Here is a 24,467-nt window from a genome sequence, read left to right as displayed (position 1 = left end):
GATCTAGCCAACTTCAAGCCTTGCCTCGGATATGCTGCTGAAGGGCAAGCAGTTGGTGGTATACCCCTGCAAAACACTTTGGAGGGCCCTCAGTATCACCCACAACTGCACCTCTTGCATTCCACAGCGGATAAAAACCCTCATGACTATGGCAGGAATGGGAAAGTTGGATCATCTAAAGGAAAGGCTCAGGGCCATTGAAGGAGGTGAAGATTATGCCTTTGCTAACCTAGAAAAGTTGTTCCTAATACCCAAACATGGTCATTCCCAAGTTCAAGGTGCTGGACTTTGACAAGTACAAGGGGACTACTTGTCTCAAGAACCATCTAAAGATGTATTGTCAGAAGATGGGGGAATACGCAAAAGATGAGGAATTGCTGATACATTCCTTCCAAGAAAGTCTTACTGGGGTAGCTGTTACCTGGTACACTAACTTGGAACCTTCCCGAGTCCATTCTTGGAAGGACCTAATGGTTGCCTGTGTTAGGCAGTATCAGTACAATTTTGATATGGTTCTGAATAGGATGCAACTACAGAACATGTGCAAAAAGGGGGATGGATCTTTCAAAGAACACGCCCAAAAGGTGGAGGGATTTGGCGGCCCAGGTGGTACCCCCAATAATGGAAAGGGAGACGATAATCGTGATGGTAGACACATTATCGGTACTCCACTATGAAAAAATGGTGGGTTACACACCTCAAAGCTTTGCGGATTTGGTCTTCGCCAGTGAAAGGATCGATGTGAGTCCGAAAAGAGGCAAATTTGATCATCCTACTAGGACGACTGAGAAAACTGGGGCAAATGAAGAGGGTGAGAAAGAGGGAGAAACCCATGCTGTGACTGCCATTCCTATACGGCCAAGTTTCCCACCAAACCCAACAATGTCATTACTCAGCCAATAACAAACCTTCTCCTTACCCACCACCCAGGTATCCACAAAGGCCATCCCTAAATCTACCACAAAGTCTGTCTACCGCACTTCCAATGGCGAACACCACCTTTAGCACAAACCAAAAACACCAACCAAGAAGTGAATTTTGCAGCGAGAAAGCCTGTAGAATTCACCCCAATTCCAGTGTCCTATGCTGACTTGCTCCCATATCTACTTGATAATTCAATGGTAGCCATAACCCTAGCCAAGGTTCATCAACCTCCACTTTTCTGAGGATACGACTCGAACGCAACGTGTGCTTATCGTGGAGGAGCCCTGGGGCATTCCATTGAGCATTGTATGACCCCGAAGCATAAAGTGTGAAGTCTAATTGATACGGGCTGGCTGAAATTTGAGGAGAATTGCATGTAAATCCTGACATTGACAAGAAATGCCACACATGGGGCAATTTTGAAAGCTGTTGTTAGGTGTCCCTAATGACTCATCAGGGTTTCCAAGTTTATGCCATTATTGTAAACCACAGCTACAATGTTAAATGAAATGGATAAAGTTGATATCTTTGTCCCTCATCCTCTCACAAACGCATGTTTGCTTATTCAACTTTCACCGGAATGTGGGTGTAAGCCATTGGTCTGTTTGCTCAAGCAACCTGCGCTCCTGAGTGTTGACTTCCAAGACCGTTCAATCAGAGATTACTCATCTTGCACGTTGGTGGGGGTGCCGTAAAACAACGAGCAAAGTTCAAAACAAATAAGTTTCAAAATAAAAAATAAAAAGGCATTTGATTGACTGTGTTTTCAAGTAAAAATATAGACGTTCATGTGACCTCATTTTGTCTTTTTAGAGAGAAGTGAGTTATCAAGAATAGGATGTTGGACAAATGACCTCAGTTACCTTAAGAAAAAGGGGGGTTGAATTAAGATGCAAAGACTATTCCCCAATTGAACTATCAATCTCTCTTTTCGGATTAACAATGCATACAGGGATAACCCTTCCCTTGTGTTCAGGAATCCTCTACAACAAGAGACCCACGGTCTCTTAATCCCTTTTCAGAAATAAGAAGAAGAGAAGAAGAGGTCTCTCGTAAAAGAGGTAGATTGTAAAATGAAGATCAATCAAAAATTCCTTATTGAATAAGCAAGTGGTTGACCAAGGAATCTTTTTGAGAGGATAAGACATTTCAGTTCAGAAAAACTCTTGATCTTTCGAGAGGATAAAACTGTTTGGGCAATGAAAACTCTCTTTAAAACATTTGAATGGCCGTTCATAAAACATTTGAATAGATATGTCTCTTGGAAATTATTTTCTGAAAATCCCCTCTGGTAATCAATTACAAGACTTATGTAATCGATTACAGGTTTTAAAAATTTGAATTAAAACATTTTCAACTAATGGTAATCGATTACCAGAGAGCAAATCTCAATTTGAAATGATAGAATTCTTTGGTCAAACCTTTTGTTTGTTTCAATTTGGAAACTTCTTCCTAAAGATTCTAAGAGATCAAACTTGATCATATATCTTGACTTTCTTGGATTCTTGTCTTGAATAAAACTTAGAAGTACTTGATCCTTTAGCATCACCAAGACATCAAAAAAATCCATCAGCTGAAAAATCCTTCAACTATTTCTCGTCCTTGGAAAATTCTTTTTGCAAGAATCAACTGCTTCTTTCATTCTTCCTCACTACGAGGTCGTGAAAACAAGACAACACTTGGTACCTCTAAGCCCTACACTGGGGCAACGAAAGGCACCATGCAAAAACCTCAAGCGAACCTAGGGGCAGATTAGAAGTTCTCACCCAATAGGTTCCCTCCTACAAGGTCCTGATGAAAGACAACGATTGGTACCTCAAAGCCTTACACTGGGGCAATGAGGGGCACCGTGCATGAGCCTCAAGTGAACCTAGGGGCAGATTAGAAGTTCTCACCCAATAGGTTCCCTCCTACAAGGTCATGACGAAAGACAACGATTGGTACCTCAAAGCCTTACACTGGGGCAATGAGGGGCACCGTGCATGAGCCTCAAGTGAACATAGGGGCAGATCAAAAGTTCTCACCTGTCGATGTTTTTAAACAAGAAAAGGGAAAGGGGGGACAAACCCTAGGTTTTCAATGGATTGATCAAACATCAAACGACTCCATTGCCGTCACTCCAAAATGGTCAAGTGACTAAATCAAACAGAACACACACTCTGAGGGAGTTCCCTGAGAGATTTGCAAAAAGATAGGATGAGGTTGCATGAATTATCAACTCTTTCAAAAGGACAGTCAATCTGTGTTTTCCAAAAAAAAAAAATTAAATCAAAATCAAAATCACAAAATAGGGAAAGAATGTCATGAACATTGTACAACTTTCCATTACATTGCATTGTTTCATATGAAGTCTGCATTTACCAAAATTTCACGACAAAGGTTGCATGCATCTGCATCCCCAAAAATTATGTTAACTGCATAGATTTCCTACATCTAATGTCCAAATCTTGTGGATTTGGGATGACCGGCCCTCTCGATGAGTCGATCTCTTGCTTTCTCATAAGGGTGGACCCTTGGGTACTTGTACCTATCACCTTTAGAGGACTACACGTCCTCGCCTTGAGAGGACTACATGTCCTCGCCTTGAGAGGACTACATGTCCTCGCCATCAGAGGACTACATGTCCTCGCCATCAGAGGACTTCATGTCCTTGCCATCAGAGGGCTGCACGCCCTCACCTCCAGAGGACTACCTGTCCTCGCCTTGAGAGGGCTACACGCCCTCACCTTGGGTACTAGTTACCCTCACCAGTGAGAGGACTACACGTCCTCGCCATTAGAGGGCTGCACGCCCTCACCTTCAGAGGACTACACGTCCTCGCCTTGAGAGGGCTACACGCCCTCACCTTGGGTACTAGTTACCCTCACCGTTGAGAGGACTACACGTCCTCGCCATCAGAAGGCTGCACGCCCTCACCTCCAGAGGACTACCTGTCCTCGCCTTGAGAGGGCTACACGCCCTCACCTTGGGTACTAGTTACCCTCACCGTTGAGAGGACTACACGTCCTCACCATCAGAGGGCTGCACGCCCTCACCTCTAGAGGACTACATGTCCTCGCCTTGAGAGGGCTACACGCCCTCACCTTGGGTACTAGTTACCCTCACCGTTGAGGGGACTACACGTCCTCGCCTCCAGAGGACTACATGTCCTCGCCTTGAGAGGGCTACACGCCCTCACCTTGGGTACTAGTTACCCTCACCGTTGAGAGGACTACACGTCCTCGCCTTGAGAGGACTACACGTCCTCACCATCAGAGGGCTGCACGCCCTCACCTCTAGAGGACTACATGTCCTCGCCTTGAGAGGGCTACACGCCCTCACCTTGGGTACTAGTTACCCTCACCGTTGAGGGGACTACACGTCCTCGCCTTGAGAGGACTACACGTCCTCACCATCGTAGGGCTACATGCCCTCACCTTCAGAGGACTACACGTCCTCACCTTTAGAGGACTACACGTCCTCGCCATCAGAGGACTACATGTTCCCCATTTTCAAAGGGGGGCATGCCCTCACCTTCAGAGGATTGCACGTCCTTGCCATCATAGGACTACACTCCCTCGCCTTCGAAAGGCGACACGTCCTGAACTTCAGAGGGCTACACGCCCTCGCCTTTAGAGGACTACGCGTCCTCACTTTCAGTGGGCTCCATATCCACACCTTAAGATAATTTAAGGTCCTCTATCCTTAAATGCTTAACCGAGACTTGCACTCCCGGTTAAGGGACCAGTAGTTTCCTTTTAACGGTTCCTGGGCCACCCCCTAATATTGGAGGAGGGCCAACTGTGCGAGCACAACCAGAGAGGGAGGCTATCACACAGCTACTATGCATACTGGGGCAAGATTTCACCCGTGCCGCTGCAAAGAGAAGAGTGCGGACCATGCGCACCAACATGACCACTCTTACACAGATATAGATGACATTGCTACTTAGCAACATTCTGCCCAGCGACCGCAATGCCAATCTCCCCCTGCGGAAGTATCAGTTGGTCTGTGTCGTCCCGACATGGGTAAGTATGCATATAGTTCAACTAATTTCTGATACCATCTATTGTTTGCAGGGATCGCACCCACAAGACACCCAGTGGACCCGGAAAAGTCCAACAGGGCCCTGGGGTTTCCAGCTCTGGTTACGGGCCTCTATCAGTCCTACAGGGTGCCCGTACCCCCCCCGGCAAGGTTATGTCATCATAGGTAAGTATGCACATCGCTCAACTGATTTCTGATTTCATCAATTGTTTGCAGGGATCGCACCTGCAAGACACCCAGTGGACCCGAAGAAGTCCAACAGGGTCTTGGAGTTGTCAAGCTCTAATTACGGGTCTCTGTCAGTTCTACAGAGTACCTGTAACCTCCAGCAAGGGCATCAGGCCCCCTACTAATCGAGCTTTCATCAAGAAGTACTGCGCCCCAGACAGGCGCAGGGCGAAACACCACAGCAGCATTGGGATGGTCGGCAGCGGGAAACAGACGCACCGCCACCACCTCTAGAGTTCACCTCAGCTCATCCGCAAAAAGGTTAGAGCGTTGCCTACGACACATGGCCGACCAGCAGGCTACCAAGTCCAAAGCCAAAGGTAAGCAAAGTACTAGGTCAGTGACCGACAAGTCATAAGGCGTCCAGCTAAAGACGTTAAAGAAGCGCTACTAGGAGGCAACCTAGTACCTTTTGAATCTATGTTTGTTATTTGATCGCTTTTTATAGTAGGATGCACCTAGTTGCTCATGATCCTGGGGATTTAAATAAAACGAGCACAAGCTCGGAAGGTAGTCATACCTCACAAAATATATATATGTATGTTTAGGTAGAAAGATACCTTAGATATGCATGTATGTAAACAAAAACACACTTCACAAAATATATATATGTATGTTTAGGTAGCAAGATACCTTAGATATGCATGTATGTAGCAAAAAGATACCTAACAAAATATATATATGTATGTTTAGGTAGCAAGATACCTTAGATATGCATGTATGTAGCAAAAAGATACCTCACAAAATATATATATGTATGTTTAGGTAGCAAGATACCTTGGATATGCATGTATACAGCAAAAATACCTTACAAAACATATATATGTATGTTTAGGTAGCAAGATACCTTGGATATGCATGTATATAGCAAAAATACCTCGCAAAAATATACACATGTTTAGGTAGCAAAATACCTCATGAAAAAAAAAAGGAAAAAAAAAGAAAACAAACAAGAAAAAGAAATAAACAAATGATAATGATAAAAAAAAAAAGAAGAAGGAGGAAAAAGAAAAATAAGTTGTCAAGCTGAAAAACCAACATGCTTTTGAAAAGAGATGACTTCCAACTTTTCTTTGGAAAAATTCACTGATCATAACTAGTTTTTGAAAAAATGTGTATACACTTGAAGGGTGAATGCTGTGAAGATTTTCCCAGACGCCCAAAATGGACTCGGATGAATGCACAAATTGATAAAAGAACATATTTTGGAAACGTTGGGTTGACTAAAATAGAGGAAATGAATCCTGAGCCCTAGCATCACATGACCATAAAAATTTGACACTTGAGTGTCCGCATAGGTGCATGCATGACCAGTTTTGCATAAAGTTTCCAAATCATCATTTTTTGCATTTGTGTCATGGAAATAATGTGGGGCATCCCTTTTATCCTTGAACCAAACCAAGCCCTGACATGTATCATGTCTAGCCATTCTACAAGCTTTGAGCCAAAATCCTGACTCACCATAAACCTTGACCCAGGGTGAGAATGTCAATCCTTACCCTCGGAAGCAAAAAAAGAATAGAAGGGAAATTTCCAATCAAAGAAAAAGAGAAGGAAAATTTCCAATGAAAGCAAAAAAAGAATAGAAGGGAAATTTCCAATCAAAGAAAAAGAGAAGGAAAATTTCCAATGAAAGCAAAAAAAGAAAGGAAGGGAAATTTCCAATCAAAGAAAAAAAGAAGGAAAATTCCCCAATCAAAGAGTGGGAGAAAGCAAAAAGAAAAGAAAGGAAATTCCCAATCAAAGAATGGGAGAAAGTAAAAAAGGAAGAAGAAGAAGGAAAGAAAGCCCCTGATCGGGGATCGAAGGAAAAACAGAAGAAATATGCAAAGAGGTCTTTGGACCGGACAATATCTGAACAATACAGAATTGTCACCAAATGAACAAAAAAGAAGGAAAGGAAACCACGACCTAAAATGGTCTTCTCCCTTTAATTACCAACCAAAATCCCGTGCGCTAGCGACCCTTTTTTTTTCTCGCCCCGCACTAGACAAAAAAAAAACGGAAAAAAGAAAAAAAGCCAGAAAAATCAAAAGCCAAAAACACACAAAAGCCGAAAACCCACCAAAAGAACCCATTCCCAAGGGAAGCCCTATTGATCCATGATCACGCATGTAATTTTTGATTTGATAGGAAGTAATTTGCAAAGTCAAGTCATGACATATCTATGGTTCGGAATTAGGATGAAACACTTACCTGTGCGAGATTGATACACTTTGAGTGATTTTCTTCTATTTTTGTTGGACCCAGTGTTTCCTCTAAATGTTCATTTAGAAACGAAATGCTAACATCCAAAATCTCATTTATGGTTATGGGGGGATTTCATCAGCAGACTCTCCTTCCCCGGTAAACGCATTGTTTTCCACTCAAAAAAGCGTATGCTGCTCTAATCAGTTGGAATATTTATCTCTTTACTAAAGCATGTTTGCATTTTAGCAAAGAAAACACCGAGACTTTTTCAAGTCTCACCAGTTATCCAGAACTACGTAGGTCTGAGTTCCTCATTGGAGGATACGTAGGAGCAAGAGCCTCGCTTTTGTCGACCACACCGCCTTTTGTTGCCATGACTCAAGAGCTGGTAGCCCGCGGAGACACCTTACGGTTATCCGCACCTCGTCATTCAGTGACCCCAAGTGTGATTGACGAGCAGAGACCAATATGGTCATCTGCGCCCTTTCCGGAGATGTCATCATTTTCCGATGGAGACTTTTCAAGTCTCACAAGTTACCCAGAACTACGTAGGTCTGAGTTCCTCATTGGAGGATACGTAGGAGCAAGAGCCTTGCTTTTGTCGGCCGCCCCATAATCTTTGTCATACTGACCCTGAGGTCATGTGACGTGCACCCTTGTATCATCCAGAGGCGGCGGGCCCGATGATACGCGGAGATACCTTACGGTTATTCGCACCCTTTTGTCATCCAGAGGCGGCGGGCCCGATGACAAGCAGAGACCAAGTTTAGTCATTCTGCACCCTTGTATCATCCAGAGGCGGCGGGCCCGATGATACGCGTAGATACCTTACGGTTATTCGCACCCTTTTGTCATCCAGAGGCGGCGGGCCCGATGACAAGCAGAGACCAAGTTTGGTCATTCTGCACCCTTGTATCATCCAGAGGCGGCGGGCCCGATGATACGCGGAGATACCTTACGGTTATCCGCACCCTTTTGTCATCCAGAGGCGGCGGGCCCGATGACAAGCAGAGACCAAGTTTGGTCATTCTGCACCCTTGTATCATCCAGAGGCGGCGGGCCCGATGATACGCGGAGATACCTTATGGTTATTCGCACCCTTTTGTCATCCAGAGGCGGCGGGCCCGATGACAAGCAGAGACCAAGTTTGGTCATTCTGCACCCTTGTATCATCCAGAGGCGGCGGGCCCGATGATACGCGGAGATACCTTACGGTTATTCGCACCCTTTTGTCATCCAGAGGCGGCGGGCCCGATGACAAGCAGAGACCAAGTTTGGTCATTCTGCACCCTTGTATCATCCAGAGGCGGCGGGCCCGATGATACGCGAAGATACCTTACGGTTATTCGCACCCTTTTGTCATCCAGAGGCGGCGGGCCCGATGACAAGCAGAGACCAAGTTTGGTCATTCTGCACCCTTGTATCATCCAGAGGCGGCGGGCCCGATGATACGCGGAGATACCTTACGGTTATTCGCACCCTTTTGTCATCCAGAGGCAGCGGGCCCGATGACAAGCAGAGACCAAGTTTGGTCATTCTGCACCCTTGTATCATCCAGAGGCGGCGGGCCCGATGATACGCGGAGATACCTTATGGTTATTCGCACCCTTTTGTCATCCAGAGGCGGCGGGCCCGATGACAAGCAGAGACCAAGTTTGGTCATTCTGCACCCTTGTATCATCCAGAGGCGGCGGGCCCGATGATACGCGGAAATACCCAAGTGGTTATCCGTATAAACATTCTTTTGCTATCTGTAAGACAGAACGCTTGATAGCATGCAGAGGCTGACATAGTCTTCTGCACCTTTTGTTCCTCCGGGAACAACAAGTCATTTACATGCGGAAATTTCATGGTCGCCCGCGACTCTCGTCAACCGAGAGGAGCGAAATTAGTGTTATACACTGATTTTCGGGGACCTTTGCTTGATGACATGCGACCATTCTTTGGTCCTTGTGAGGTGCTTGGCATCCATCATTAGGCAATTTGTGAAATTCTAGGAGCGACAAGTCATGGTCACCCGCGACTCTCGTCAACCGAGAGGAACGAAATTAGTGTCATACACTGATTTTCGGGGACCTTTGCTTGATGACAAGCGACCATTCTTTGGTCCTTGTGAGGTGCTTGGCACCCATCATTAGGCAATTTGTGAAATTTTGGGAACAACAAGTCATTTGCATGTGGAGATTTTATGGTCACCTGTGACTCTCGTCAAATCGAGAGGAACGAAATTAGTGTCTTATCTTTACTTTCCTTTTATCTCCAATAAAAGACAAGTAAAGAGGGGCAACTGTCATACCCTAATTTCGTCCGGGGACCTTTGCTCGATGACGTGCGACCATTCTTTGGTCCTCGTGAGGTGCTTGGCACCCATCATTAGGCAATTTGTGAAATTCCAGGACATGCCGAAAAACCAAAAAAATATTGATGCACAATCCGTAAGTTTCCGTGACACACCGGAAATCAAGTGGAAGCATCGTTGCATAATTAAGTGAGGTTCCGTAACATTCCGTAAGTCAAAAAGGGGATGATTATGTAATCCGCAAGGTTCCGTAACATTACGGAAAGAAAACAAGTATCGTTACGAAATTCGTAAGTTTCCGTAACTTTACGAAAAAAGAATCACCAAAAAAACAGCAGAGGGGGTGTACTTAGTAAAAATGGGGGTGCAAATAGCACCCAGGCCCACTTGGGCCCTCCGGAATATTCCTCCAGAAGGCGGTTGCTTCTGGAGGAAGCAACCCTGCTCGCCTGGGCGAGCTGGGCGGCAACCTCCTCCCCTATTTTGCTATAAATAGGGGAGGAAGGCAAGAAGGAAGGGGTTCAGCCCCTTTGGCACTTCTCTCTCTTTCGAATTTGCTTGGAAAAATTGTTTCCGTGAAGAAAATCTAAGCCGAGGCGCTTCCGAAACGTTTCCGTAACGTTTTCCGTGAGGAATTTCGCAAAGATTTCAACCGTTCTTCGACGTTCTTCATTCGTTCTTCATCGTTCTTCGATCTTCAACGGGTAAGTACCTCGAACCAAGCTTTTCGATTCATTCTATGTGCCCGTAGTGGTCCACATTGTGTTTCATGCATTTTTATTCTCGTTTTGTTTACTTTTTATACCCCCTGTTGACGTGCTTAAGCCATTTTACTTAAGTCATTTCTCGCTTAACTTAAAAATAAAATAAATTTCCACCGAACGTTTGAATTGTATTATCCATTAACTTCGGTTAAAATAAATTCCGACCGTTCGGTCGTGCCGTAAACGTTGGAAATCAAAAAGAGGTAAAAAATAATATAATAATCAAAAAGACATCTTTTAGTAAAATAAAGCGGAAAATCAAGTGAACGTTTTCTCTTTGGGATTTCTCATTCTTAATCGAATTGATTAATAACTAAAGTGAAACTAAAGGCTAAAATCAATTCGCCTAGTCAAGCTCGTCCATAAAAAATAGGCTTTTGAAGTTTGTCATTTCATTTCCTCACTAAGTAAAATGGATCATTTTTAAGGTCCAACGCCTTAAAATGATCACCTCTTAAAATAAAAAAGAATCACTTGATAAAAAAGAACTACGTAGGTCTGATTTTCTCATCCCAAATTGAGGAATACGTAGGAGCAAAGGGAAACACCCTTGTCGACCACAAAAAGATAAAATATAAAAAGGGTATAAAGGATATAGAGACATAAAAAGGGAACATAAAAAATCAAAGTCATGTTTGCACATTCGATTAAAGGCTGCCGTCCCTTGGGGCGGACGTGTGGGGTGCTAATACCTTCCCCGTGCGTAAATACAACTCCCGAACCTTTCACTTAAAAGTTCGTAGATCGCGTCTTTTCCGGTTTTTCCGACGTTTTCCTCAAATAAACGTTGGTGGCGACTCCGCGCGTATTCCTTTCGTGGAACACGCATCCCGCGAGTCTCGCGTCGCCCTCCCGCCGAAGGGTAGGTTGCGACAGACTGCCTAGAGGCATAAGAGGATGAGGAAGTTTCCAGCCAATGATCTTCTTATAAAAATAATTCCCAATCATAAACCACTTGTGATCCTTTTTTTTTTTTTCAGAATAAGCATAACCCTTCAATGCTTGAGCAAGTGCTTCCCTTGTTCTAACAAGTTCAGCCTCAATCATAGGAACATATGTGCGGGAGGGGGGGAGGGTCATACACTTGAACAACCATGGAAACGGGTTCAATTTCAACATCAAACTCTACTTGTTCAATGATAGGATCCACATGATGAGTGAAGAAGAATATGAAGAAAGGCAAGAACACCATAAAAGAAAAGGTGCGATCAAACACAACATATAACTCCCTTTTCCATAAGTAGGCCATGTTGAAAGGAGTCTCTTGAGTGAAGCAAGTGTGGTTAAAGGTCTAATAGCATAGCCTTATTTCATGGTAAACTATATCTGCAGGTGGCTTCTCATAAGGTTCCAAATCAAAGCAACACTCCATGAGTCTGTAATACCTCTTCATGACATACCAATCCAAAATAGTGAGCTTAGTCTTTTGCTTCATAGCTTCATGTTGATGTTTGAAAAGTCGACCAGGACGAGCCTTGGCATATTTGGTTGTTGGAGCATTGTCATCTTCTTCAATCAACAGCTCCTTGCCTTTGTAGCAATTAACCTTTTGATACAGAACAAGCTTATCAATTGGAGTAGCTAGGTAGGAAACTTGCGACCCAAGCATGAAAGGCAAATGAGTGTTGAGCCTTTGAATCCTGCGAAATAAAGCTTGTCTTGATTTGATCTCCTTTTTATATGTAGATATCTTCATTTTGAGCTCAAGGTCATATTATGATAGTCCCCAATCTTAAAAGTTTAGACTTTCTTCAGGCGCCTCTTGAAGGATCTCCTCAGTTTGAAAAGTCTCTTTAGACTTGGTGCACTCCTATGGAAGAACAACATTGAGGGCACAAATGAAACCCATCAATTGTTGAAGATCCAAGGGAGTAAAGAAAGACATTTCAGTAGTCTTAACCTCTCTACTTTTCCAGACATTAACACCAAAAGGATAAACCTTTCAATTTGTTGGACGATGCAAAAAAATCAGACTATTAGGATTAGGAGCAATAGTCTACTTATTAGAATGACAAAGTGTTTTTCAGAATGGTAGCATTGTAAATAACTCAATTGCTGCTACATGCCACAAGGAATGGAAGCCTCCTCCTCGGTGAACAATAAAATGAAACATTGATGTAGCTTTCTTTAAAGAGTTGCGATGTATTGGGTTACGAATATGCATCCTTGATGATAAAGGCCGTTTTATTAGAGCTACAATTGATGCCAATCATGGGTTGCCTAAAGTCCACGAAGGAGAAGCGCCGGTGTTGGCACACACTTTAACTTGGTTGAAAAGCATGAATTTCCATTAAGTTATTGTAGAATCTAATTGTAAAAGACTAGTTGATAACATCCATTGTAAGTTTTTGGATGTTTCTAAATTCGGGTTGATTATTAAGCATTGTAAAAGGATCTTAAGCTCTTGTCCAAACTATAAGGTTAGTTTACTAAAAGACAAGCAAACTGCCTTGCTCACACCCTTGCTAGGGCCTTGAAATGAAATATTTTTTTTTGCGTTAGAACAAATTTGTTTTAATTTTTACACATATTTTTTGAATCTATTTTTGTTTTTCTTCGATAACTCTATTTTTGTTCTTATAATTTTAAACAACAAAGAATAAATGAATAAATTTAGATAATTAACTTAAACATAATAAATAAATAAATTTCACATATCTCCTTAAGGTTTATTTTTGTTACACTTAATACTTCACTATTTTTTATATTACTTTGAGCCCTTATGAAAGATTGGTGTAATATTTTTTTACACATAGGAGGGGTCAATAACGATTATGCCTAGGAGGACCCAAAGAGGATCACTTCAATGAAAATCCAATATTTAGTGAGTTTTGTATAGGGTTAAAAAATAGAGAAATATAGAATGTAATAAAGATAAACTCACCATGTGTGAAACTTACTAAAATAAAATTGTGTAAGTATAGAACAAAATGAGTGCATAACAACCCACTTCTCATCCGGGAACATAATATAATATAATATTACTCAAGTTAGGTTAATATTGGAAAGTATAAGGCATTATCAAATTAGTTTTTTTGATAAATGAAAAATTTAAATTTCATCTTTAAATGTGATAAAAGCACGACAATTTAAAAATAAATTGGTCCCTAAACTTTAAAATTTAATGTCAAACTAGTCTTCAAAAATATAATTTATTATCAAATTCGTCATTAAATTTTACAATTTAATAATAAAATGGTTTTACAAATTTAATGACACTTGCATGTTTTGTACATTTAAGAATTAATTTTGTATTTTTTAATTACAGAGACCAACTTAATACTGTATCACATTTTGGTCGGACAAATTTAATCATTTATCCTAATATATAATATGAAAAAAGCTCAGGGCAATATGGTCTAAAATGAAAGTATTTTCAGCTAACCCAACGCCATTAGTAAATTGAAAGCTTAACAGAGGAAATATCCTTGCAGTGAATCAAGATTCGGAGGAGTGAGTGGTCCTTGGTGCTGATTTGGCAACAACAACCACAGATGAGAGTTTGAGTGTGAGTGAATCCAGATCCGAGTTTCGCACTTTTGCGGAGAATAGAACAATGGAGTCGGCAACGGCATCATCATCGGAATCGGAGATGGCGCTTCCTCTTCCTCTGGCGTCGGAGTCACAACAACCCTACGTCTCCGAACTCCTCTCCTTTACGCTCGATCGCCTCCACAAGGAGCCCGAACTCCTCCGCGTCGACGCCGACCGCATTCGCCGCCAAATGCAGGAGGTCGCCGTCGGCAATTACCGATCCTTCATCGCCGCCGCCGACGCCTTAATCGCTATTCGCCAGGAAGTTTCTTCCATTGACAACCACCTTGAATCTCTGGTACTCTCCAGTTCAATTCCATTTCATTTTTAAAATTTTTTTTGTACGTATTAAATTCATGCTTTATAATGGTGTATTTGCTTATTTTTGCAATTGCAAATGTAATCTGGAATTGGTTGGAGTGCGATTGTGCTTAGTTCATATTTGCTTAGGAGCTTTTCGTTTGGTTGGGATAAGATCTGATTTGGCGATTGGGTTCAATATTGTCTTTTTAAAGAAGGTTACTGATAGAATTGTATTAGAAAAGTAAAGGGAAGTTACGAAAGAATAAGATTAGTATTGAATATCGCTCCTCTTCCTCAATCTGAATTATCATGGTTACTGAACCAAGAGGAAAGAAAACTTGCAATTAGAAACAAGAATAATAGCAGAGATCAATCTCTCATAGGGAGATGTACCCATCTTTGGGAGAGAGACATGAAATATTGGATGGATGCGACACCGTGGGGGTGGGGGTGGGTGTAATTGTAGCTGATAAGAAACATTGTCAATCCAGTCCAAAAAATGTCTTCCTGGTCAGAGACAATGGTGGCGTGAATACCTTTGTGGGAATTAGTAATATTTGCAAGTGGTCTGCAGGAGATAAGGTATGACTTATTTTGTGATTGTTCTGATAAAGCCTGACAGGAAAGCTACTGGATGGCCTTCATGCTGCAAAACAGTCCTGAACCCTTTATTGAATGCATCTATCTGCAGAATAAAATGTTTTGAGAAATCTGGTATTGTGAAACTAGATGTCTAGTCATGTCTTCCCTGGGATGAATCCATAAATTATTTAATGGGTTGCTGATAGAAAATAAGTCTTATTTATAGACATTAAATAAAAGTGTAAGCCAGAAAAGTTAAATAGATCGTAGACTATTAGTTATATACATTGAGAACAAAATAAAAAAATAATTAAAATTAAAAGTACTTAATGAAATTTATTTATGATATAACAACTACAATATTGTTTTAAAACATTAAATATAATAAAACAATGAAATACTATTCTAGAAGTGGTGGGGATTATACATATGCTGTTGAACAATTACTTTGTAAGCTACTGAACATTGACTGCTATAGTTTAGCAACCAATCTCTTGCACTTTCTCATTTAAAATATAGTTGTGACCCCAGAGTTGTAGACAAAAATGACATGGTGGAAGCTTTAGTGGCAGGAAATAATCTCTGTGCTTATGTGCAATCTTCAATAGAGGCAATAATCTTGTGTAGTTCTCAAACATCTTAGAGCAGGACACAAAGTGACAGAGGTGAAACTTCTTTAAGAAGCTGTAGCTGAATCCAATATTTTATTACTTGAACAAGTTTGATAAGTGAGCTACTGGGATTTGTAAACAGAAGCATGCCCTCTACTTGTTTAACCCAATTCATAAGAAGAGGGGGGCAACATGAACTGGGGGTAGGGGGTTTCCAATACCCAAAAATATTACATATAGCAGTTATAAAAAAATTTAAGGAGGGGGAAGGCCCATGCCTGACCCCCACTGCATCCATTTCTGTTTTTGTCCATAATTCATATGATCTCTAACTAGATTGCTGTTATTACAATTGAGCTGACCCTGATTTGTCTATAACAGGAACCAACCCAAGTCTAATCCCCTATATCACCTTATCCCTCTTAACATTTACCTTTTTAATAGGTCTGCTAACAGACTTCCTTAACAGACATGTAGAGAGATTAGACAGCTTTGCTGCTGCTTCAATGTTTTATCTTGTTCTTTGTTGTTTAATTTTCCCAGTTTTTGTGATAATATAATTCTCTTTTTCATAAACTCATAATGAATTTCTTTTGTGTGTGTTTGTGATTATAAACATTTGACATTGAGTATTTATCTCCTCTTCACAGATAAATGAGATCCCGAAGCTGACATCTGGATGCACTGAGTTCATAGAATCTGCTGAGCAGATTTTGGAGAAGAGGAAGATGAACCAAACAATGCTAACTAATCACAGTACTTTGCTTGACTTGCTAGAAATTCCTCAACTCATGGACACGTATGTTAAAAAAGATAGACCATTTAATTACACTCCTGGAATTTCCACATACTAATGTTCTCACATATTATGACAATCACTTCCTCTGTGAGAAGCCTTGTAAATTCCTATATTTTTGCAGATGTGTACGGAACGGGAATTATGATGAAGCCCTAGATTTGGAAGCATTTGTTGGCAAACTTTCAACCATGCATCCAAAGTAAGTTTATATGCTTCTTCCATGCTGTTTACAATTAATATACTTTTAAATAGAATTCTTTTTCTTCCATTTATATTATATTATTTTATTTTTATGTTGTTACTAAATGTTTTTCCCGGGTGCATAGGTTACCAGTTATTCAAGCGTTGGCTGCAGAAGTTAGGCTGACTACCCAATCACTTCTTTCTCAGCTTCTACAGAAACTTCGCTCAAATATTCAGGTTTATGCAGTGATTATATTTAATATGCAAAGAAATGCCACTTGATTTTTCTTGAAAAATGTTTCTGTATGTAGTTTCTTATTACTGCATCTTCCTTTGCTAGTTACCAGAATGCCTTCGCATTATTGGATATTTACGGCGAATAGGAGTATTTAGTGAGTATGGAATGCGTTTGCTGGTGAGGTTTAATGATTTTTTTTTTCCAATGCAAACTTTCTTTGTCCTTGTTGCTTGTCTTTTACCTTGAAATTTTCAGTTTAGTTGCAGCTCCTTGGTACTTTTTTTTTCTGGCTTCCATTTGACTCAATGGTTATTTATTGTCTCAGTTCTTAAGATGCCGAGAGGCATGGCTTACTGGTATACTCGAGGATTTGGACCAGGCAAATCCATATGAGTACTTAAAAGGGATGATCAACTGTCACAGAATGCATCTTTTTGATGTTGTTAATCAATATCGAGCAATATTTGCGGATGACACATCAGGAAGTGAGGAAAATTATGACGGTGGGCTTCTTTTTAGTTGGGCAATGCACCAAATTACCTCACACCTACAAACTCTGAAAGTTATGCTTCCAAAGATAACTGAAGGTGGATCACTGTCAAATATTTTGGATCAGTGCATGGTGAGCTTCTACCATCTGATTTTGGTGATTCTGAAATTGGAAAGAAACAAAATATTTGCAAAGACTTAAAACATATCTTTCAGAAATGTGAACTACATAATTTTTATGCATTTTAAATCTCTAGCAAACCCCCTCCATGTGGAAAATAGCTCAAAGAAAAAGAAAAATGCTTAAGATTGTTCTGCCCGATAGTCCCGCTTAGTAAGGTGAAAATGTATTTGGATATTATATTTTAGAGCTATGCTATTTGTTACAAAGAATACAAGGCACGGAATGCACGAATAACAAGGTGGACCAAATAGCTTTTATTAAATAAATATTTGTTAACAGATTTTAAAAACACATGAATGAATTTATGGCAAAAATCACCGGTTGTGCAACAGTATGAAAATAATTTTCATACCAAATAGTATTTTCCTATATTTTAACTTAGACATCAAGAGGAAATTACACTTTACTTTCTTTTATTTTCTTGTGTAACAGTACTGTGCTATGGGACTTGGCTGGGTTGGACTGGATTTTCGAGGCTTGCTCCCATCACTTTTTGAAGAGTAAAACATGCTCCTTTTCATGATCTATTAGGATAAATTGTACTTAAAGCATTTTCTAATATATAAGATGTTTTCTTTACAGAGCTGTTCTCAACTTATTCTCCAAAAATATGAGTACTGCAGTAGAGAATTTTCAGGTAAATGTAGTGAAGTTGAAATATTTTACATGCTAGTTAACCTTGAATTGATTTCATGAATTGATCATTTTTGTTTATACAAACAAGTGAACATTTGGGGACCTCCTCTCTTTTCCCAGCAAGTTGCCTATTTTATGTAGTGTTATGAAATTGATTTGTTCTCAGTTGGTCTTGGATTCACATCGATGGGTTCCCCTGCCCGGAGTTGGCTTTTCTGCACATACTGTTGGTGATGAAAATCATGAAGATGTCACTCCACCCTCTAATTTGATGGAGCATCCACCTCTTGCTGTTTTTATTAATGGTGAGTCTAATAAATGTTTTCCTCTAGATATCATGAGGAAATTGCTTACCCATTATCCGTTTCCTTTTTTTAACACATGCTGTCGTACATGCGTCGTGCACACACTAAATCACTCATATACAACACTTGCATATATGAAACAAGTACAAAATGGAAACTTTCTTGGTTGATGGATCATGTTTCAAGAATCTTCTTAAATTAAACTTCAATTGGTTCTGTTAATCACGTCATACCATAATACTTTATAATCCATTTGCATTAATATCTGTCTCTTTTATGGCTGCAGGTGTATCTGCAGCAATGAATGACCTACGCCCATGTGCCCCAATAAGTCTAAAACATGTCCTTGCCCAAGAATTGATTAAGGGATTATGGGCTGTATCTGATTCATTGTTGCTGTACAATACAACTCGAGTTCTAAGATCTAACGAGTCAGGACTTTTCCGCTCACTCTGCCGGGCATTTATTGAGGTATTTTGTAACTCTTACAGTACAGCTTGATTGCTGATTCCCTTTGTAGCTGATCTGCAGTCTTCAATAAAATTACTCTACATATTGATTACTTGATTTCAATGCAATGACATCAGAGATTTGAATTTATAACCTTGTGCAGACGACCCAAGCATTCACCACAAGTTCAAACCCCAGTTGCTTTCTATAATACTGATTACCTTTAAATTCAATTTATAGGTTGCTTATCCTCATTGTGCAACTTGTTTTGGGCGTTGCTATCCGGGTGGAGCAACTCTTGTTATGGATGCAAAGAATGTATATGATGGAATCAGCCGCCTATTAGAGACCTCCTCTTCAAGAGAACTCCCGAAACCAGTGAACAATGAAGAATCCAAGAGCGTAGCTGAGAATGGCGAACTGCCAAAAATGGAAAATGGAGAAACACCTGATGCCAAAGAATCTGAAGCCGTTATTGGCAAAGACGTGAACGAAGAAGGCCCTACTTTGCAGATAGATCAAGAAGACACTAATCTTGAGAAGTCGGTTGAATAACGACATTAGAGATGACAGTTTTTATTTTTATTTTTTGTTTTTGATACTGCTCCCTGTTTTTAGTGTTTAATTTTGGCCTCATTGGCTTTATTTTTTTGTATACTCTAAGACAGGTGTCGTCAGCTGTAATTATATTATCGGAGTACATAATATGAATAGGCCGTAGAAAACATTGATTGTATTAGAAGAACGAAGAGAGTTCTTGGCAGATAGATTACTTATAGAGATTAGTTTTGTATTTTCGGGGGGCATAATGTTTTCATATATTGCTAATGTACGTTGTACGTTACAAATGCCACAATTCTACTTTGGTTTTTATGAAGTGAGCTTCGTCTTTGGCCAACCATGTCACTTGCTGATAATCTACCGTTGAAGGGGCATTCCATCTTCCGTAAGATTGACCTTTCTTTGTTTGCTGCTTCTTTATATTGAATTCGGAAATAAAAGCTTTCGGAAGGTTTTAGGAACTTGTTACTCGACCTTTATTTGTAGTGAGTTGGTCCATTTTTCTTGTTTCTAAGAGTGAACTTAATTATTTCTTTACACATCTGAAGGTAAAATATATGATTATGGTTAAAGAAAAGTTAAACAGTCTTTGTCATAATATGACCTATTTAAACATGGTAAGAGGTGGCAAAAGGGGTTATTCAACGGGTTGTGGACTATATCTGGTTAGGTTAAAAATGTCTAGATTTAATTTGTACCAGATTATATTTTATCGAGCAGGTTGGATCGTATGTCACACAGTCACAAAACTAATTAAGCTCATACCAGATTGTATTTTGCTATCTATATAACATTGTATGTCACACAAAATCACGAAACTGTCACATTTTTAATACCATTTTAAGCTCAACACTTCCGTCGTTAGTCAACGAGTTCTGATTTTTAGATATCAAGCAGTATCCACACTTTGTTGACAGAATCCATGTCCTTAATTTTGTTGCATCAGCAAAGTAAATAAACCCCATATAAAAAAAAGTTCCACGGTGGAAAATCAGAAGAGCCCAAATCGACGTCTTTACTTTCATTCTTCTTAGTTCAATTTCAACACTAAACAAAAGACTACGTTGTAATTTTGTTTTCAGTAAACTTAATAAAATACAAAAAAGATAGAAGTTTGCCAAAAAAAAAAATCACTGGATGCCAATTATAAATAGCAACTCTTATTAGCATATCATTAAATCATGCATGAGAATTTTTCTCAAAAATAAAGAGAGAACATAAAACCGGCACTGAGAGATGCCAGCTACGTTATTTCACTTCAAATTATAGTAATTGGTTACTTATTGCTTAGAAATCAATAGGAATAAGCTAGCTGACGAAAATTCACTGGAGTTACAAACTCTTTGCCTCCTTCAAATAGTATCTTAGCTGCCAATAACGAAGCTATCTCAGTAGGATGAAACCAATCCCAAAACAGAAACTCATTGCGATTTGCGCAAAGATTGGCGTTTTGGGCTTTTATGCATCCACCTTGCCCATTCAGATATCTAATTCCGCAACATGCTGACTGTGTATACTTCAACCCTACATGTTGGCCAAGATTGAAACGAAATTTAGATAATTTCCATGAGAAGTGTAGCAGCATAATTTTAAATAATTTCTATAAGTGAAACTCATGTATATGGGTTCACTAAGTACGTCGTGGTTCTTATTTTACATTTGGAGGGTTGTATTCCCAAATTAGTGTGAGACCCACATGAATTTTAAGTAATAAGAGAATGTGTATTGAAAAAAGAGTGTTAAAAAGTATGTTGCTAGGAATTAGGATTTTAATTACATTTACATCTCTTCTTTTGTGTATTGATATTTGAGTTACATATATAATAGAATAAAATGGTGTTTCTCATTTTATTAAACTTATTTTGTTACATACGTGATTTGAGATCATCAAGATTTTGACTAATTTTTTATGTGATACATAATTGAGTTTAACTCTTGTAAATTAAAAATTGTTTCCAAATTAAAATAGACTAATTCAATTAACTAATTAAGTCATGTTTGGACAAATTCTCTAAGTATTTATAGAAGAAGTAAATAAAAAGGTAAAATACATTTAGTTTCTTTATAATCTAAAATCAACTTATTATACACCTTAACTTTTGAAAAAGTTGAATGAAAATAACTTTTATATAAGTTTAAGTATATAAGTTGATGTTGGCTTAATTATACACTTAAACTTAATTTTTCTTCTTCTGCTGGTACTTCTGGTTCTCTAAACGCCTATGTAAGTAATCATCTAAACACAACAATACAAGTCATGTGATGAGGATCATTAGATAATATCACTAGATTGAAAATGAAAATAAAAATCATGAGTTGCATAAATGATATTAATAAGTTATATGTTGTATCTGATCACCTTTTCCTTTATGGTGTTCTTGCCTTTCTTCATATTCTTCTTCAGTCATCATGTGGATCCTATCATTGAAGAAGTAGAGTTTGATGTTGAAATTGAACCCGCTTCCATGGTTGTTCAAGTGTATGATCCTCCCCCCCTCCCGCACATATGTTCGTATGATTGAGGCTGAACTTGTCAGAACAAGGAAAGCACTTGCTGAAGCATTGAAGGGTCACGCTCATGCTGAAAAAAAGGATCACAACAAGTGGTTTATGATTCGAAATTATTTTTATAAGAAGATCATTGGCTGGAAACTTCCTCATCCTCTTAAGCCTCTAGGCATTCCTATTCATCTCTCATCTGATTCTTATGACTCTGCTGATGAGTTTCTATGGAAGCTTGATGAAGAAGTTGTCAAACAAAAAGGAGAGAAAAAGTAAAAGTTGAAGCACATGACATCCTTTGAGGGGAGCCTAAAATCTGAAGGAAGCATCAATTCAAGGGGAGTTTTTATGATTCAAGTTTAAATTTATGTCCTGAAATATTTTATCCGGTACTCAAACACACCTTACTTACTATGACAAAAAATATTATTTTCTTTCTATGATAAAAAATTGTTTCAAATTAAGCATTTAAAAGGCTACAAATTAGTCAAGAGAGATTAACAAGGACATTTTTCGAAATGAAAAGACTAAAAAAAAATTTAATTTGGAGACTAAACTCTTATTTACTTCAAGTTGGACTAACGTTTATGATGTTGACAAAATCACATTTGTGTCCGTTGAGTTCTACATTTCATGGTTCTAAATGTGGAACCAAATATACATTACGAAAGTATATCTAATTGAAAAACTAAAAATATTTTTTTCACACATGTGTGTATATATATATCAAGTCTCATCACGATTATTACTTTCATATTTCTTTACACTAACAAAATATTATAAGTATTTCTACTAAGAGTAAAAGTAAAATAAGACTACTATTAACATAAAAAATATTACTAGAATAACATACACGAATTTGAGATCAAAGATGATTGGATAAACTTGAATAACATGCACAAATTGATCGACATACTTAATAAGATATTATTATAATAATATACTCTTTATCTGGATAAGCAAGACTTAAAAGTAAGCACTCAAAGTTTTTACAACCTACACTATTAAGACATTTTCTTTTGTACTCATATTTTCAGCCTTATGTGTCTTATAAGTTATAATTCAGCCAACATTGTCCAAGTTCCTCTTCTATGTGTTCAGGTTTGAGTTTATATAAAATTGATTTTAGGTAAAAAAATTAAAGTAAACTTTATTTAAATTGATATATATGTAAGTTTTTTATTGTAAAAGCAAATGCATAAATAGTAAAATTTATGTTTTTAGTTTTTTAAATTTAAATAATATATTTTTTCATTAAATTTTTTTTTTAATTAGTTATACAAATTTTTAAAAATTTAGTTTAGTCCCTTTTTATTCATTATGTTCATGATTTTACAATTTGTGTTAATTTTTCACTAGTTAATTTAATTTTTAAAAATAATTTTTGATGGTTTTAAAAGAAATAAATAAATAAAAACATGAATGTGAAATTGGGACAGTTATTTATTTATTTTATACACATTCAGATGGTTTAAAATTGTCAGAAATTATTTTTAAAGAAATTAAATAAAAAAATTAACTTTAAAAAATCACCATAAATTATAACGTACAATAAAAAGAAAAGAATTAAAAAAGAAAAAAATTAAAAGTAATTTTTGAAAATTTTGAAGTAATAATAAAATCAAATTTTCTGTTAAAGACTTAACAGGTGCCTACACTGAGGCAGAACTATATAGAAACATCAGGTTTATCAGTTAACAGATTGTGAACTACTTGCTGGTAATCCATTTCATTGATAACCTTATCAAAATCCATTATGTCTCTTAACCATTTAATTGCTATTAACAATCCCACCTTCGTGTACCTTAAATTACAAACAGTTTCCAACTAATCAACACAGGCTGAGAGAAAGTTTCCTTCAATTACCATCCCTCACACACATGCCTGCTCCAAGAAGATATAAAATTGACTTGGTGAAAAGAGGGAGGGAGGGATAGATTGCAAGTTCAAATTTTCCTGCTAACAAAAAAATTAACAAATTAAAAAATAATATTTGTCAATAAAAAAAGATTAAAAAAAAATATGACATGCAATTTCAAAACTCAATTCCTGGTTATCGAGATTGCATTTTAGAACAACAGTTTGGTGGTGGCCTGCACATGATGTGATGGTCCAAATGCATTAATTCAACCAGTTATGCAGAACTTCTTTGGCATGGTGTACCACTTGATTGGCAAAGAAGAAAGATTTAACCTCCCATAATTTAGCATTTTGAGTACTCTTTCATGGTGCTCCGCAGAAGCATAGTCACTATTGCAAAAATCCTGCTGGTGCTGGCTGATATTCTCTTGGAGTTTGAACACAAACTCATGAAAGCCTTCTGTACACGCCGTTATAGGATAAATAGATGGTCTAATGCCAAAGATACTTAAAATTACTTTAATCCAAAATCAAATTTAAATTTAAAATCAATCCCTCTATGATTAACATGATATTTACTCAAAATCACGTTAATTAACATGATTTTTAATGATTTAATGTGAATCTAAACACGCCGCCTCTAATGATTAAGGAATTGGATTTTTACCTGATTATTTATATTTGAATTTTTCTCAACGCACAAAGAAAATAATCATTTTAAATATACAAATTATATATATATATATATATATATATATATATATATATATATATATATATATATATATATATATATATA

General features: G+C 38.4%; 1 protein-coding gene and 1 long non-coding RNA gene across 2 annotated transcripts; one reads left to right on the top strand and one right to left on the bottom strand.

Annotated features, from left to right (window-relative positions):
- Window positions 1-13,785: 13,785 nt before the first annotated feature.
- On the top strand, window positions 13,786-19,622 carry LOC100781620 (conserved oligomeric Golgi complex subunit 8). The gene is made up of 11 exons (XM_014769138.2): window positions 13,786-14,263; window positions 16,112-16,260; window positions 16,382-16,459; window positions 16,587-16,680; window positions 16,784-16,858; window positions 17,007-17,303; window positions 17,787-17,854; window positions 17,937-17,991; window positions 18,157-18,295; window positions 18,582-18,766; window positions 18,986-19,622. Exons 1-11 carry the CDS (start codon window positions 13,988-13,990, stop codon window positions 19,298-19,300), a joined length of 1,731 nt encoding a protein of 576 aa, XP_014624624.2. The 5' UTR covers window positions 13,786-13,987; the 3' UTR covers window positions 19,301-19,622.
- Window positions 19,623-20,450: 828 nt separating this feature from the next.
- LOC106796383 (uncharacterized) lies at window positions 20,451-22,976 on the bottom strand. The gene is made up of 2 exons (XR_001385378.2): window positions 21,666-22,976; window positions 20,451-20,830 (listed from the first exon to the last, which is right to left on the bottom strand). It is a non-coding gene; the product is annotated as an uncharacterized lncRNA (long non-coding RNA).
- Between the last annotated feature and the right edge of the window lie 1,491 nt (window positions 22,977-24,467).

The sequence above is a fragment of the Glycine max genome, chromosome 16 (assembly GCF_000004515.6).
Source record: "Glycine max cultivar Williams 82 chromosome 16, Glycine_max_v4.0, whole genome shotgun sequence".
Lineage (NCBI taxonomy): Eukaryota > Viridiplantae > Streptophyta > Magnoliopsida > Fabales > Fabaceae > Glycine > Glycine max.
The sequence above is the reverse complement of the archived record's forward strand: the minus strand, read 5'-3'. Positions and strand labels throughout refer to the sequence as shown.

What these genes read in the sequence shown, in the direction of transcription:
- LOC100781620 (XM_014769138.2), top strand. Translation starts at nt 13,988, where the DNA reads ATGGAGTCGGCAACGGCATCATCATCGGAATCGGAGATGGCGCTTCCT. An exon ending in ACAACCACCTTGAATCTCTG is followed by an intron (nt 14,264 to 16,111) that starts GTACTCTCCAGT and finishes TCCTCTTCACAG; the next exon opens with ATAAATGAGATCCCGAAGCT. An exon ending in TCTTGCTGTTTTTATTAATG is followed by an intron (nt 18,296 to 18,581) that starts GTGAGTCTAATA and finishes TTATGGCTGCAG; the next exon opens with GTGTATCTGCAGCAATGAAT.